This window comes from Argentina silus, assembly GCF_951799395.1.
Source record: "Argentina silus genome assembly, chromosome: Y".
NCBI classification, from domain to species: Eukaryota; Metazoa; Chordata; class Actinopteri; order Argentiniformes; family Argentinidae; genus Argentina; species Argentina silus.
Window position 1 is genome coordinate 560,001 of NC_139654.1, and position 14,646 is coordinate 574,646.

General features: G+C 41.2%; 2 protein-coding genes and 1 pseudogene across 4 annotated transcripts in view; all 3 read right to left on the bottom strand.

Moving 5' to 3' along the window:
- LOC310823692 (glutamate--cysteine ligase regulatory subunit-like) overlaps nucleotides 1–14,646 on the bottom strand; it is a 119,912-nt pseudogene that overhangs the window by 15,225 nt on the left and 90,041 nt on the right. The gene's annotated exons all lie outside the window — the stretch shown is intronic.
- Nucleotides 1–14,646, bottom strand: part of LOC310823935 (uncharacterized protein) — a 106,626-nt gene that overhangs the window by 13,969 nt on the left and 78,011 nt on the right. The window lies entirely within an intron of this gene.
- The window catches only part of LOC310823885 (uncharacterized protein), a 33,549-nt gene that overhangs the window by 4,642 nt on the left and 14,261 nt on the right, over nucleotides 1–14,646 (bottom strand). Inside the window, exons 5-14 of one of the 2 annotated variants that reach the window (XM_083696794.1) lie at nucleotides 12,607–12,720; nucleotides 9,962–10,057; nucleotides 9,423–9,513; nucleotides 9,008–9,239; nucleotides 5,001–6,789; nucleotides 4,021–4,194; nucleotides 3,395–3,568; nucleotides 1,953–2,126; nucleotides 1,309–1,482; nucleotides 1–43 (exon numbers count right to left, since the gene is read on the bottom strand). The exon at nucleotides 1–43 is cut by the window's left edge and continues 131 nt beyond it. In XM_083696794.1, coding sequence (XP_083552920.1) covers nucleotides 1–43; nucleotides 1,309–1,482; nucleotides 1,953–2,126; nucleotides 3,395–3,568; nucleotides 4,021–4,194; nucleotides 5,001–6,789; nucleotides 9,008–9,239; nucleotides 9,423–9,513; nucleotides 9,962–10,057; nucleotides 12,607–12,720 — 3,061 coding nt within the window. The remainder of the gene's footprint in view (nucleotides 44–1,308; nucleotides 1,483–1,952; nucleotides 2,127–3,394; nucleotides 3,569–4,020; nucleotides 4,195–5,000; nucleotides 6,790–9,007; nucleotides 9,240–9,422; nucleotides 9,514–9,961; nucleotides 10,058–12,606; nucleotides 12,721–14,646) is intronic. The other variant, XM_083696795.1, reaches the window with a different exon arrangement.

Consider the following 14,646-nt stretch of genomic DNA (forward strand, 5'->3'; position numbering starts at 1 on the left):
CAATGCTTCACAGCATCTCTCTGTGAGGTGACATCCATTCAGCCTGAATGAGGAATACAAATAAATACATGCAGCCAAACAATCACTGTGGTGCGTTATGATAAGAATTCATGATTCAAGCCAATCGCAGGCAGGTTTGTAGTCATTGTTTTTCTAAGTGTGGTAGATTTGCTAGTTATTGGGTTAGTGAATTATTGTGCAGCCCCATCAGATGATCTAAGGCCAGATAGTTCAGGAATTGAGGAGAGTAATGGTATTCAGAGAGTGCCCCCCCCCCCCACACACACACACACACACACACTGAAATGCTGCCTTTAATGATAAATAGAGCTGAAGATGATGTGATTATAAGCTGTACAATAAATGATTGTTGCATTGTGTGCCTTATTCCCATGCTCCCTCCTTGATAGTGTGAGGGGAGACAGATTTCTCATCTGTCATTTATGATATTGTTATAATCAATATAGCAAAACAACAATCTATTTTAAATCAGTATGACCATTTCATGATGATTATATTTTGTTAAGTCATGCACTGTTCATTGATTCCTTTATGATCAGTATTGTACTCGTTTATGATTTTATGTAGTAACGGTACGAATCAAGACAGCCAGTCAGGTTGACAGCGGTAATATCTGTCCCCTGGGTTATATCTGTTGGTGGGGATGTGCTGAGCCAGCTGCAAGGCCATCCTGACCTAAAGGTCGGCCTCTTGTTATTGAACTGTGCATGTGTTGCTGTCCCTATGAAATGGTTACTCAAAAACACCTCATCTGAGATAGGTAAGAGAGTATCCTTCATCGCTTTTTTTGAAATTATGAAGACCGCTCATATTGTGGAGCTTATATTGATTTATTTATCTTTTTGGAGGGGAAAGTAGTCCTAGGTGAAGGGAGCATGCACAAGATGACGGTCTGAGAGTTGACAAGAGAAAAAGGTGGATTACAAATAAAGTGGTAGGCCAAGTGTTATCACAGTGAAGAGTTTAGGAATTGATTGGAAGATCATGTAAATGTTCTGTCTCCATCATTGAGTTTTGCAGAGCAGGTATCATGATCTAAGGCCAGGTGGGTCAGGATTTGAGGAGAGTAAAGTTATTCAGAGGGTGAAGACAGAGCAGCCCCCCCTGCCACCACACACACACACACACACACACACACGTTATATAGTAATTGATTGGAAGATAATGTACATTGTCTGTCTCAATCATTGACCCTTTCTGTACAAGTATCATTGACTCCATAGAATGATAATGTAACAAACACTTAGGAATGATGTGTCTGGCAACAAGAATAGTCTGAGACCTCACCTCAGTGTCTGTAGTTGACAGTGTGGACTCCCTAGTCCAGCAGAGAGCAGCTTCACCCCCCCGTCACGTAGATCATTATGACTGAGGTCCAGCTCTCTCAGGTGGCAGGAGTCTGAGCTGATAGCTGAGGCCAACGCTTCACAGCATCTCTCTGTGAGGTAACATCCATTCAGCCTGAATGAGGAACACAAATAAATACATGCAGCCAAACGATCACTGTGGTGCAAGAATTCATGAGTGAGAGTTATAGTTGCTCTCTACAGGGGAGCAAGCAACCATGGATACATTTGTAGTCACTGGATTTCTACGTCTGGTATCATGTATTTGCTAGCTATTGGGTTAGTGCAGTATTGTGGAGTCCCATGAGCTGATGGTCAGGATTTGAGGAGGGCAAACATATTCAGAGAGTGAAGACAGAGCAGCCACCCCTGTCACCATACACACACACACACACACACACACACACACACACACACACACACACACACACACACAGACAAACAGTAATTGATTGGAAGATAATGTAAATTGTCTGTTTCACTTATTGAGCCTTTCTGTGCAAGTATCATTGATTCCATAGAATGATAATGTAACAGACACTTAGGAATGATGTGTCTGACAACAAGAATAGTCTCAGACCTCACCTCAGTGTCTGTAGTTGACAGTGTGAACTCCCCAGTACAGCAGAGAGCAGCTTATCCCCCCCGTCACCTAGATCATTATTACTGAGGTCCAGCTGTCTCAGGTGGCAGGAGTCTGAGCTGAGAGCTGAGGCCAACGCTTCACAGCATCTCTCTGTGAGGTGACATCCATTCAGCCTGAATGAGGAATACAAATAAATACATGCAGCCAAACAATCACTGTGGTGCGTTATGATAAGAATTCATGATTCAAGCCAATCGCAGGCAGGTTTGTAGTCATTGTTTTTCTAAGTGTGGTAGATTTGCTAGTTATTGGGTTAGTGAATTATTGTGCAGCCCCATCAGATGATCTAAGGCCAGATAGTTCAGGAATTGAGGAGAGTAATGGTATTCAGAGAGTGCCCCCCCCCCCCCCCACACACACACACACACACACACTGAAATGCTGCCTTTAATGATAAATAGAGCTGAAGATGATGTGATTATAAGCTGTACAATAAATGATTGTTGCATTGTGTGCCTTATTCCCATGCTCCCTCCTTGATAGTGTGAGGGGAGACAGATTTCTCATCTGTCATTTATGATATTGTTATAATCAATATAGCAAAACAACAATCTATTTTAAATCAGTATGACCATTTCATGATGATTATATTTTGTTAAGTCATGCACTGTTCATTGATTCCTTTATGATCAGTATTGTACTCGTTTATGATTTTATGTAGTAACGGTACGAATCAAGACAGCCAGTCAGGTTGACAGCGGTAATATCTGTCCCCTGGGTTATATCTGTTGGTGGGGATGTGCTGAGTCAGCTGCAAGGCCAACCTGACCTAAAGGTCGGCCTCTTGTTATTGAACTGTGCATGTGTTGCTGTCCCTATGAAATGGTTACTCAAAAACACCTCATCTGAGATAGGTAAGAGAGTATCCTTCATCGCTTTTTTTGAAATTATGAAGACCGCTCATATTGTGAAGCTTATATTGATTTATTTATCTTTTTGGAGGGGAAAGTAGTCCTAGGTGAAGGGAGCATGCACAAGATGACGGTCTGAGAGTTGACAAGAGAAAAAGGTGGATTACAAATAAAGTGGTAGGCCTAGTGTTATCACAGTGAAGAGTTTAGGAATTGATTGGAAGATCATGTAAATGTTCTGTCTCCATCATTGAGTTTTGCAGAGCAGGTATCATGATCTAAGGCCAGGTGGGTCAGGATTTGAGGAGAGTAAAGTTATTCAGAGGGTGAAGACAGAGCAGCCCCCCCTGCCACCACACACACACACACACACACACACACGTTATATAGTAATTGATTGGAAGATAATGTACATTGTCTGTCTCAATCATTGACCCTTTCTGTACAAGTATCATTGACTCCATAGAATGATAATGTAACAAACACTTAGGAATGATGTGTCTGGCAACAAGAATAGTCTGAGACCTCACCTCAGTGTCTGTAGTTGACAGTGTGGACTCCCTAGTCCAGCAGAGAGCAGCTTCACCCCCCCGTCACGTAGATCATTATGACTGAGGTCCAGCTCTCTCAGGTGGCAGGAGTCTGAGCTGAGAGCTGAGGCCAACGCTTCACAGCATCTCTCTGTGAGGTAACATCCATTCAGCCTGAATGAGGAACACAAATAAATACATGCAGCCAAACGATCACTGTGGTGCAAGAATTCATGAGTGAGAGTTATAGTTGCTCTCTACAGGGGAGCAAGCAACCACGGATACATTTGTAGTCACTGGATTTCTACGTCTGGTATCATGTATTTGCTAGCTATTGGGTTAGTGCAGTATTGTGGAGTCCCATGAGCTGATGGTCAGGATTTGAGGAGGGCAAACATATTCAGAGAGTGAAGACAGAGCAGCCACCCCTGTCACCATACACACACACACACACACACACACACACACACACACACAGACAAACAGTAATTGATTGGAAGATAATGTAAATTGTCTGTTTCACTTATTGAGCCTTTCTGTGCAAGTATCATTGATTCCATAGAATGATAATGTAACAGACACTTAGGAATGATGTGTCTGACAACAAGAATAGTCTCAGACCTCACCTCAGTGTCTGTAGTTGACAGTGTGAACTCCCCAGTACAGCAGAGAGCAGCTTATCCCCCCCGTCACCTAGATCATTATTACTGAGGTCCAGCTCTCTCAGGTGGCAGGAGTCTGAGCTGAGAGCTGAGGCCAACGCTTCACAGCATCTCTCTGTGAGGTCACATCCATTCAGCCTGAATGAGGAATAAATACAAGCATGAAGTCATTTTGACTTAGATTAAAATGTACCTATGTGATGTGTTCTATCATTTCCAATTGCATTTCGCCGCACCTAATTACCATATAATTACATTTTCGTCCAAAACCCTTACATGGGCTGTTTTGGTATTTTAACATATTTCACTACAACATGTTTTCTAATCATTTCACTTAGTTTTAAAGGTGAGATCATCATGTATCCATACTTGTCATGCCTTAAATGATGGATAGAGCTTTCAGTTGGAGTTGAGTGGCGAGCTCCTTCCCACTGCACCAACTGTAAACTCACTGGCTAGAGAACTGACTCATTCCACTTCCACTAAAATAAAGCTGACGAACTCATTAGCTGAACTATGAACACAACCAGCCATGTTATTATATACGCTACTGATGTTATTTGCTTAATGTCAGAACAAAAGTCTTCATTTGAGACGCGGTGTGAGTATGTGTGGTACCGCAAGTGGAATGCGATAGTCATTAGGTTAAAAACAGATTCAACGTCAGGAGTGGATTTCTCCAAACCAGTGTTCAGTACTCCGACTGGAACTGGCTCTTTCTACCTCATTATTGGGAGTCAAGACACAAAGCGACTGAACATGATGGAGCAAGTCAAATATTTGTGTGTCAATAAAACATGAAAGATATGTGTGCAATCAATTAATGAATGACTTTTGACCATGTGATCAAAAACTCAGTTTCATACATTTAATCCGTAAATCATAATAAGTGATCACATATTCATCGCCCAAGTATCAATACAGTGTTTTGACCATCTACTTACAGTGCCGTCTGAGAGGCTGTGACCACTGGAAGGAGCCTCAGAAGACCCTCTTCTGATCTGGAGTACTTCTTCAGGTCAAACACATCCAGCTCCTCTTCTGAAGTCAGCAACACAAAGACCAGAGCTGACCACTGTGCAGGTGAGAGTTGGGCTTCTGAGAGACGTCCTGAGCTCAGGTAGCTTTGTATCTCCTCCATTAGAGAATGGTCATTCATCTCATTCAGACAGTGGAACAGATTGATGCACCTCTCTGGAGAGGGATTCTTCCTGATCTTCTTCTTGATATACTTGACTGTTTCCTCATTGGTCTGTGAGCTGCTTCCTTTCTGTGTCAGAAGGCCTCGTAGGAGATTCTGATTGGACTCCAGTGAGAGGCCCAAAAGGAAGCGCAGGAACAGGTCCAGGTGACCATTCTCACTCTGTAAGGCCTTGTCCACTGCACTCTTGTGTAAGTCGACCAGAGGTGTGCGTCTCAGTGATGACCATAGCTTCATGGATGAGGATTTCTGTTTGACCAGTGGATTCTCATTGCTGTTGCTGAATATGAGGAACACATATAAAGCAGCTAGAAACTCCTGGATGCTCAGATGCACAAAGCTGAACACTTTGTGCAGCCCACACTCCTCTCTGAAGATCTGAGTGCACACTCCCGAGTACACTGAGGCTTCTGTGACATCAATGCCACACTCTCTCAAGTCTTCTTCATAGAAGATCAGATTGCCATTTTCCAGCTGATTGAAGGCCAGTTTTCCCAGTGACAAAATTAGCTCTTTATCCCAGTGTGGATTTCTGTCATGGTCTCCAAGGTACTTCACATTCCTCTGTTGGGTCTGAAATACCAGGAAGTGTGTGTACATCTGTGTCAGAGTCTTGGGCATCTCTCCTCTCTCTGCTTCACCCAACAGTCTCTCTAGGGTAGTGGCTGAGAGCCAACAGAACACTGGTATGTGGCACATGATGTGGAGGCTCCTTGATGACTTCATGTGTGTGTTGATTCTGCTGGCCAGGTTCTCATCACTGATTCTCTTCCTGAAGTACTCCTCCTTCTGTGGGTTGTTGAACCCTCGTACCTCTGTCACCTGGTCAACACACTCAGGAGGGATCTGATTGGCTGCTGCAGGTCGGGAGGTTATCCAGAGGAGAGCAGAGGGAAGCAGATTCCCCTTGATGAGGTTTGTCAGCAGCACGTCCACTGAGGTTGACTCTGTGGCATCACAACATGTCTCGTTGTTCTTAAAGTCTAGAGGAAGTCGACACTCATCCAGACCATCAAAGATGAACAGAACTTTATACTTGTCAAAGTTGGAGATTTCTGATTCCTTTATTTCAACGAAGAAATGACCAAGAAGTTCATTCAAACTGCATTTCTTCTCTTTCATTAAATTCAGCTCCCGAAAAGGAAGCGGAAATATGAACTGGACATCCTGATTGGCTTTTCCTTCAGCCCAGTCCGTAATGAACTTCTGAGTAGAGACTGTTTTTCCAATGCCAGCGACTCCCTTTGTCAGCACATTTCTCATTGGTTTGTCTTGTCCAGGTAAAGGCTTGAAGATGTCGTTGCATTTGATTGGTGTCTCCTGTGTTGCTGGTCTCCTGGATGCTGTCTCAATCTGTCTGACCTCATGTTCGTTATTGACCTCTCCACTTCCACCCTCTGTGATGTAGACCTCTGTGTAGACCTTATTGAGAAGTATTTTGTTGCCTTGCTCAGCTATTCCCTCAAATACACACTGAAACTTCTTCTCCAGGTTAGACTTGAGTTCTTGTTGGCACACCACAGCAAGCTCACCTGAATGACAAAACTATTAAAAAAATATTCCTGGCACACATTACATTAAGTTGACCCAGTACCTGCAGTAACTGTAAATATATATACAGTGGGGGAAATAATTATTTGATCCCCTGCTGATTTTTTTAGTTTGCTCGATTACAAAGAAATGAGCAGTCTATAATTTTTATGGTGCTTTTATTTTCACAAATAGAGACAGAATATCAACAAAGAAGTCCAGAAAAAACACATTATATAAAGTTATAAATTAATTTGCATTTGATCGAAGGAAATACGTATTTGATCCCCAAACAAAACATGACTTAGTACTTGGTGGAAAAACCCTTGCTGGCAAGCACAGAAGTCAGACGTTTCTTATAGTTGGTCACCAGGTTTGCACACATCTCAGGAGGGATTTTGGTCCACTCCTCTTTACAGATCCTCTCCAAATCCTGAAGGTTTCAAGGCTTTTGCTTGGCAACTCGAAGCTTCAGCTCCCTCCACAAATTTTCTATAGGATTAAGGTGTGGAGACTAGCTAGGCCACTTCATGACCTTAGTGTGCTTCTTCTTGAGCCACTCCTTTGTTGCCTTGGCTGTAATGTTTTGGGTCATTGTCATGCTGGAAGACCCATCCACGACCCATCCTCAGTGTTCTGGCTGAGGGAAGGAGGTTCTCATCCAAGATCTTACGGTACATGGCCCCTTCCATTGGCCCCTCAATGCAGTGAAGTCGTCCTGTACCCTTAGCAGAGAAACAACCCCAAAGCATAATGTTTCCACCTCTGTGTTTGACGGTGGGGATGGTGTTCTTGGGATTGTAGCATTCAGCATTTCTCTTCCTCCAAACACGAAGAGTCGAATTTATGCCAAAGAGTTCAATTTTGGTCTCATCTGACCACATCACCTTCTCCCAAGCCTTCTCTGAATCATTTAGGTGTTCATTGGCAAACTTCAGATGGGCCTGTACATGTGCCTTCTTGAGCAGGGGGACCTTGCGGGCACTGCAGGATATCAATCCGTTACGTTGTAGTGTGTTACCAATGGTTTTCTTGGTGACTGTGGTCCCAGCTGCCTTGAGATCATTACCAAGCTCCTCCCGTGTAGTTCTGGGCTGATCCCTCACCCTTATCATGATCATCCTTACCCCACGAGGCAAGATCTTGCATGGAGCTCCAGGCCGAGGGCGATTGATGGTTATTTTGTATTTCTTCCATTTTCTAATAATTGCACCAACAATTGTCTCCTTCTCACCAAGCTTCTTGCTGATAGTCTTGTAGCCCATTCCAGCCTTGTGCAGGTCTACAACTCTTACCCTGGTGTCCTTTAAATGTTCTTTGGTCTTGCCCATGGTGGTGGAGAAGTTGGAATGGAAGAGATTGATTCTATTGACAGGTGTCTTTTATATCCATAACAAGCAGAGATTAGGAGTACTTTTCCTAAAGTGACAGGAGTAATATGTGTGCCTCATGGGCATATAACCGGTCTGTATGAGCCAGAATTCTTGCTGGTTTGTAGGGATCAAATACTTATTTCCTTCGATCAAATGCAAATGAACTTATAACTTTATATAATATGTTTTTTCTGGACTTCTTTGTTGATATTCTGTGTCTATTTGTTAAAATAAAAGTACCATAAAAATTATAGACCGCTCATTTCTTTGTAATCGGGCAAACTAACAAAATCAGCAGGGGATCAAATAATTATTTCCCCCACTGTATATGCCATTTAGCTGACACTTTTATCCAAAGCGTCTTGCATTGCAGTGAGTGCATACATTTCAGTATATATGGTCCCAGCAAGAATCAAACCCACAACCTAAGCGTTGTTAAAGCCATGCTCTACCAACTAAGCCACAGAGGACCACATGTTGTATTAATTAACAAGTTGTTATATAGTAATTAATTATTCATTAATTATATAGTAATTAATTACATAGTATGTAGTGTAGTTGTATGATATATTACTACACGTGTAGGAAAGAACAGTCCTTATTCCATCTGTGTTATAGGAAACTGTCCAAACCCATTACTATGCAATTATACAGAAACATCCAATCTTGTTACTGGAGTAATAATAAATAAATAAATAAAGACAGAGACACTAAGTTATAGAGGCAATATAATATAAAGAGTGACCAAATAGGGATATACATCATAATTACAGTTAGTGGTGTTTTTATTTCCAATAATATTTCAGCCCAGTAACACTTATCTGTGAAAACACATGAGGTCTCTTACGTTTCTCCAGTGTGTCAGCGAGCTCCTTCTGGTTCATGTTCCTCAGGACGTGCAGTGTGATCTTCAGAGCCCCTTCTCTGGCACTGCTCTCCTGTTTCTCTTCTTCTTCATCATCCACCACTTCCTCTTCCTCCCCCTGACTCTCAAAGCACTCTGGGTAGTCTTGAGAAATAAGCCTCTTGAACCTCTTCAGCTCATTTCTCAGTAAAGTGATGACATTGTCTTCAAGCGACTGAAACATTCAGAAAAATAAAGTGGAGTGAGATAGACAATAATGGTTGTGACCTTAACACACAGTAGAGAGACTAAATACAAAAAACACTTGACTTTGGCATGCAATTATAACAAGAAAAAAATAACTTTTGTATGGGGATTACTTAGCCATCTTCAATGTCATACTTTCTATTTAGCTCACCCTGAATATGGAGGCCAGTTCACTTTGACTCTGGACAGACTGACCACTGGGAATCTCTGACTCTGGTCTCTCCACCTGGTCACTGGGGATTCTGGGTAAAACAAGAAATAAGCAGATGTCTTTATCCAGAGAAGTGTGAATGAGGCCCAGTTTCCCAAATAGAATAACTTAAGTGTGTCTACCGCTATTGAATGTTATTGGCAGACTCATAGACTACTATGAGGATTAAACCTCAAACTAACCTTTAACAAGATTCAGATGACTGTATCCTGACTGAGGTATGATTGAAAACCCATTGTTGTTTTCAGCCATTGAAACTAAGTTATTAAAGTTAAACAAAGTTCCTGGGTCAGCTGAATTTTACAAAAAAATAACATTGGTGGACGATGTAGCCAGTTCAAATTCATGTATCTGTATTGTCAGTAGACACCAATATTCTCACAGAATGTTTAACAGAAGATAATGGATGTCATGTGTTCATATGAATGTGTGTCTGTGTCGTCAGGATATTGACTAGTAGTATTAAACCGCAAACTAACCTTTGACCAGAATGAGGAGGTCTTTCTCCGAAGTTTATTATCCATCCCATAGAATCATCACTCTTCATGGACACACAGCTGGGTACACAGCACACACTGCATTACAAGGCGGAGTTGTGTTTTTAAATGTGCCATATGAGCTGAGCTCCTAGAGCCAGTTCCACAGGAGGGTGGCATTGTGAAGGATAGAGTGTTAATGAACCTCTCTTTGTTTCATTCAGGGGATCCCCATCACCATGGATGGTTGGGGTGCGCTGGGAGGAGGAGAGTGGGGACGGTGTGGCCAGTCCAAATTAATATAACTGTATTATAAATAGCTTTCAAATTATAATTATTATTTTTTTGTACCCTTCCCCAGATCTGTGCCTGGACACAATCCTATCTCAGAGGTCTACGAACCTGTATTGTATTTGTCATTATGGGGTATTGTGTGTAGATTGATTAGGAAACAAATGAATTGAATCCATTTTAGATTAAGACTGTATCATGACAAAATGTGGAAAAAGTGAAGGGGTCTGAATGCTTTCCGAATGCACTGTATCTGTATTGTCAGTAGCTTTTAGGTTTTTAGTGGCCATCTCCCTCCAGGATCTGCTCTCCTCCTCCATGGACACGCCTTCTAGTGAGTGTTGTAACACTGTCTGTTGCTCCAGTTTGCATTGAACAACAGTATATCTACAGTCATGAGAAAAAATTAGGACACCCTATGAAAACCTTTGTCTTCTTCAACATATTCAAACATATGGACATTTGATATTCATTTGAACAATATTGAAAAATTGAGGTAATATAACTAAACAAATACAACTGAAACAAATTATTTAAAAGATTATTGGTAAAATGTAATTAATAGAAATGCAATCTTCTTGTGAGGAAAAAGTTAGGACACCCCTACATTTAGTTCCACTTAAAATGCCTAAAATTATAATAACAAATGATTAGAACATCGTTACAGAGGATTTTGGAGGAGCCTGTCCTATTTAAACCTCAGATATTTAGTTTGGTTTGCTCTTGATTGTTGAAGTGAGTTGCATCACCATGGCGAGATCAAAAGAGCTCTCTGAGGCCTTCAGAAGAAAAATTGTAGATGCATATGAGTCTGGGAAGGGATATAAAAAGATCTCCAAACTATTCGAAATTGGCCATTCCACTGTCCGGAAAATAATTTACAAGTGGAGAACATTTAAAACCACCACCAACATGGCCAGGTCAGGCCGCCCAAGCAAGTTCAGCCTAAGAGCTGACCGAAAGATGCTTAAAGAAGTCTCCAACAATCCCAGAATGTCATCACGAGACCTACAGGTATCTCTTGCCACAATTGATGTCAAAGCACATGCATCCACCATAAGAAAGAGACTGAACAAGTTTGCATTACATGGGAGGTGTGCAAGGAGGAAACCCCTGCTGTCAAAAAAAAACATCAGGGCAAGACTAAAGTTTGCCAGAGAACACCTAGAGAAAGACCAGAACTTCTGGAACAATGTGCTTTGGACAGATGAATCCAAAGTTGAACTATTTGGGCACAGTAAGAGTAGACATGTTTGGCGCAAAACCAAGACAGCATTTGAGAACAAGAACCTCATACCAACTGTGAAGCATGGGGGTGGAAATGTCATGGTTTGGGGCTGCTTTTCTGCAGCAGGGCCTGGTCAGCTCACCATCATAGAATCCACTATGAATTTTGTATTGTATCAGAGGGTGCTTGAGGAAAATGTGAGACCATCTGTTCGAAAGTTGAAGCTGAAGCAGATGTGGACCATGCAACATGACAATGACCCAAAACATTCCAGTAAATCTACCAAGGAATGGCTCAAGAAAAATAAATTGAGAGTTCTGGAATGGTCAAGTCAAAGCCCGGATCTTAATCTTATTGAGATGCTGTGGATTGATTTGAAACTGGCTGTGCATGCAAGACACCCCTCGAACATCACACAGCTGAAAGAATTCTGCAAGGAGGAGTGGGAAAAACTTTCTCCCAATTGATGTCAGAGACCTGTAGACAGTTATAAGAAACGTCTAATTGAGGTTATTTCAGCCAAGGGGGGCAATACTAGCTATTAGGGCATAGGGTGTCCTAACTTTTTCCTCAGTAGGAATTGGCATTATTGTTAATTTTTCGTTAAATAAATGATTACAAAGTTACATTTTCATAGTTTTTTGTTCAATTACATCCCCTTTATCTATAGACATTGTTAGAAAGAAGATAACATATTGATATGTCCATATTTTTAAGAGAATAACTTAATATTTTGGGGGGTGTCCTAACTTTTTCTCATGACTGTACATTCCTGTGTCTAACATTTGAAATTCTGCCTTTAATGATCAATATGTGCTGAGCTCCTAGAGCTGAAGATCATGTGATTATAAGCTGTGCAATAAATGATTGTTGCATTGTGTGCCTTATTCCCATGCTCCCTCCTTGATAGTAGAACCTGAGTTCATTATAGTTTCCTCCGAGGACCTCATGAAACAAACAGGTGGCGTTGTCTAGCAGTTAGTTCATCACATCCCCCATGATACACCTACCCTTGTTTAGTAGTGACGGTTCCTTGTCTGAACTTTAATTGTTCTTTCATAATGTGTTCATGAGTGTGTGTCTGTGTGTCGTCAGGATATTGACTACTAGGAATAAACATCAAACTAACCTTTGATCAGAATGAGGAGGTCTTCCTCTGAATGAGATTGGCTGCCTCATAGAGTTGTCACTCTTCATGGACATACAGTTGGGTACAGGTGAGGCTGGTCTCTCCTTCTGGACCCTGCATTACAAGGTGAAGTTGTGTTTTTAAATGTGCCATATGAGCTGAGCTCCTAGAGCCAGTTCCACAGGAGGGTGGCATTGTGAAGGACAGAGTGTTAATGAACCTGTCTTTGTTTAATTCGGGGGATCCCCATCACCATGGAGGGTTGGGGTGCGCTGGTAGGAGGAGAGTGGGGACGATGTGGCCAGTCCAAATTAATATAAATGTATTGTAAATAGCTTTTAAATTATAAATATTATTTTTTTGGACCCTTCCCCAGATCTGTGCCTCGACACAATCCTATCTCGGAGGTCTACGGACAATTCCTTCAACCTCATGGCCTGGTTTTTGCTTTGACATGCACTGTCAATATGGTAAATTTAAAGACATATAAGGGGAAAAGGTCACAAGAAAACAGATGGTCCTAGAATATTTGGAGAATGCAGTCAGAAGGGGTGAGGTCAGATTGAGGGGTTTGATATAGGTGAAGAAAAGAAAGGATCAAAAGCTGCAGAAACCAGGATAGAGTAGTTAAAAGTTACGGTAAATAAGTAATAAACAAAGTTGTAAACAGCCAGAACAAAAGGCTTTTGAAATCAGCCAGGCTCATCATGATTTAGGTAGACAAACCGGACGAATTATACAAATTAATGAGCTCAAAATAAGGTAAGCAGAATTCCTGCTTGAGTATAGAAAATTTGCGTAATTCGCTCTGGATCTCCGGACTCAACGGTAGGACATTAGCATGAGTCTTACCAATAAAGAAACCAAATTTAGGATTTGAACTAGAGCTGTTGGAGATTTCAGAAAATGTGCATGCACTAACTGTTAATAACTGTAAATAAGTTAAAGCCCAAAGAGTGGGTCACATGTGCAAAGTCCTGTGAGTACCGCAGAATTGAAGAGATCAATACTGGGCTAAACCACGGGTAAGGAGCTTGTGGCTACCGCTGAGATTAATTGATTCAGGTCTGTACGGATAAGAGAGTATTTAGAAACTTTGTGTTCGTGTGGAGGATAGAAGTGTTAAGTAGGCGGATGTAGATAACAGAAGCGCAGTACCTGTAGTAACCTGTAGTTTTAGTGAAATATTGCTGTTTATATTAGTATTGTGACGTAAGCGGACGTAGATGGCAGAAGTGCTTGTTAGCGCTGTGTCATGAGAGAAAACCGCCACTTGTAGTTTTAGTGTAAAAATCGCTGTGTCGTGAAATGCTTGTAAAAGTTGCTGTGTTGTGAGTGTTTGTAAAAGGCGCTGTGTTGTGTTGAAAGAGCGATATTCTGTATAAACACTGTTGGTCGGGAATTGAGGACTACAGTTAGTATATAACATAAGAGAGAAGACAAAAGTCTAATCAATTAGATATATTATAGAGATTAGGTATAGAAGAATAAAGAGTATACATTTTTAGAGAACGGGTCAATGTGTGAACTTCTTAGGCCTCTCAGAGTACAGAATAATGAGAATATAGTATGATATATAGTATATCTGTGTCTACGGAATTGGAAGAAAGCCATTGTTTCCTCTTAAAGGAAACGTAAGATACTTCTTGTAAAAACTAAATAATCAAAAGTAGGAATAGAGACAACCCTTTGGGGAGTCGGAGTAAGAATTATAAGAGAAGGTTGAGATAAGTGGAGAGACGTTGAAGAAAAAACGGGAAGACCGCCATCTTGAAACATTCGAGTTGGGCGGTATTGTTGTAAAAGTGGGAGGGAACCAACTGAGTGGGCTGAGCTGTGTTTTATACAATAGACTTTACAGCAGTCAGGTTTACGATGAATGAATGAATAAATAATGAAATAATGAAATAAATAAATAAGATCAAATAAAAACATTATATTATATATATTAACCCATATTAAGTATATGCTGAGTGAAAGTGATTCTTAATTGAAGAGATTCATGTCTAAGCTCACACTGATTTGATTCACATTCTAGGG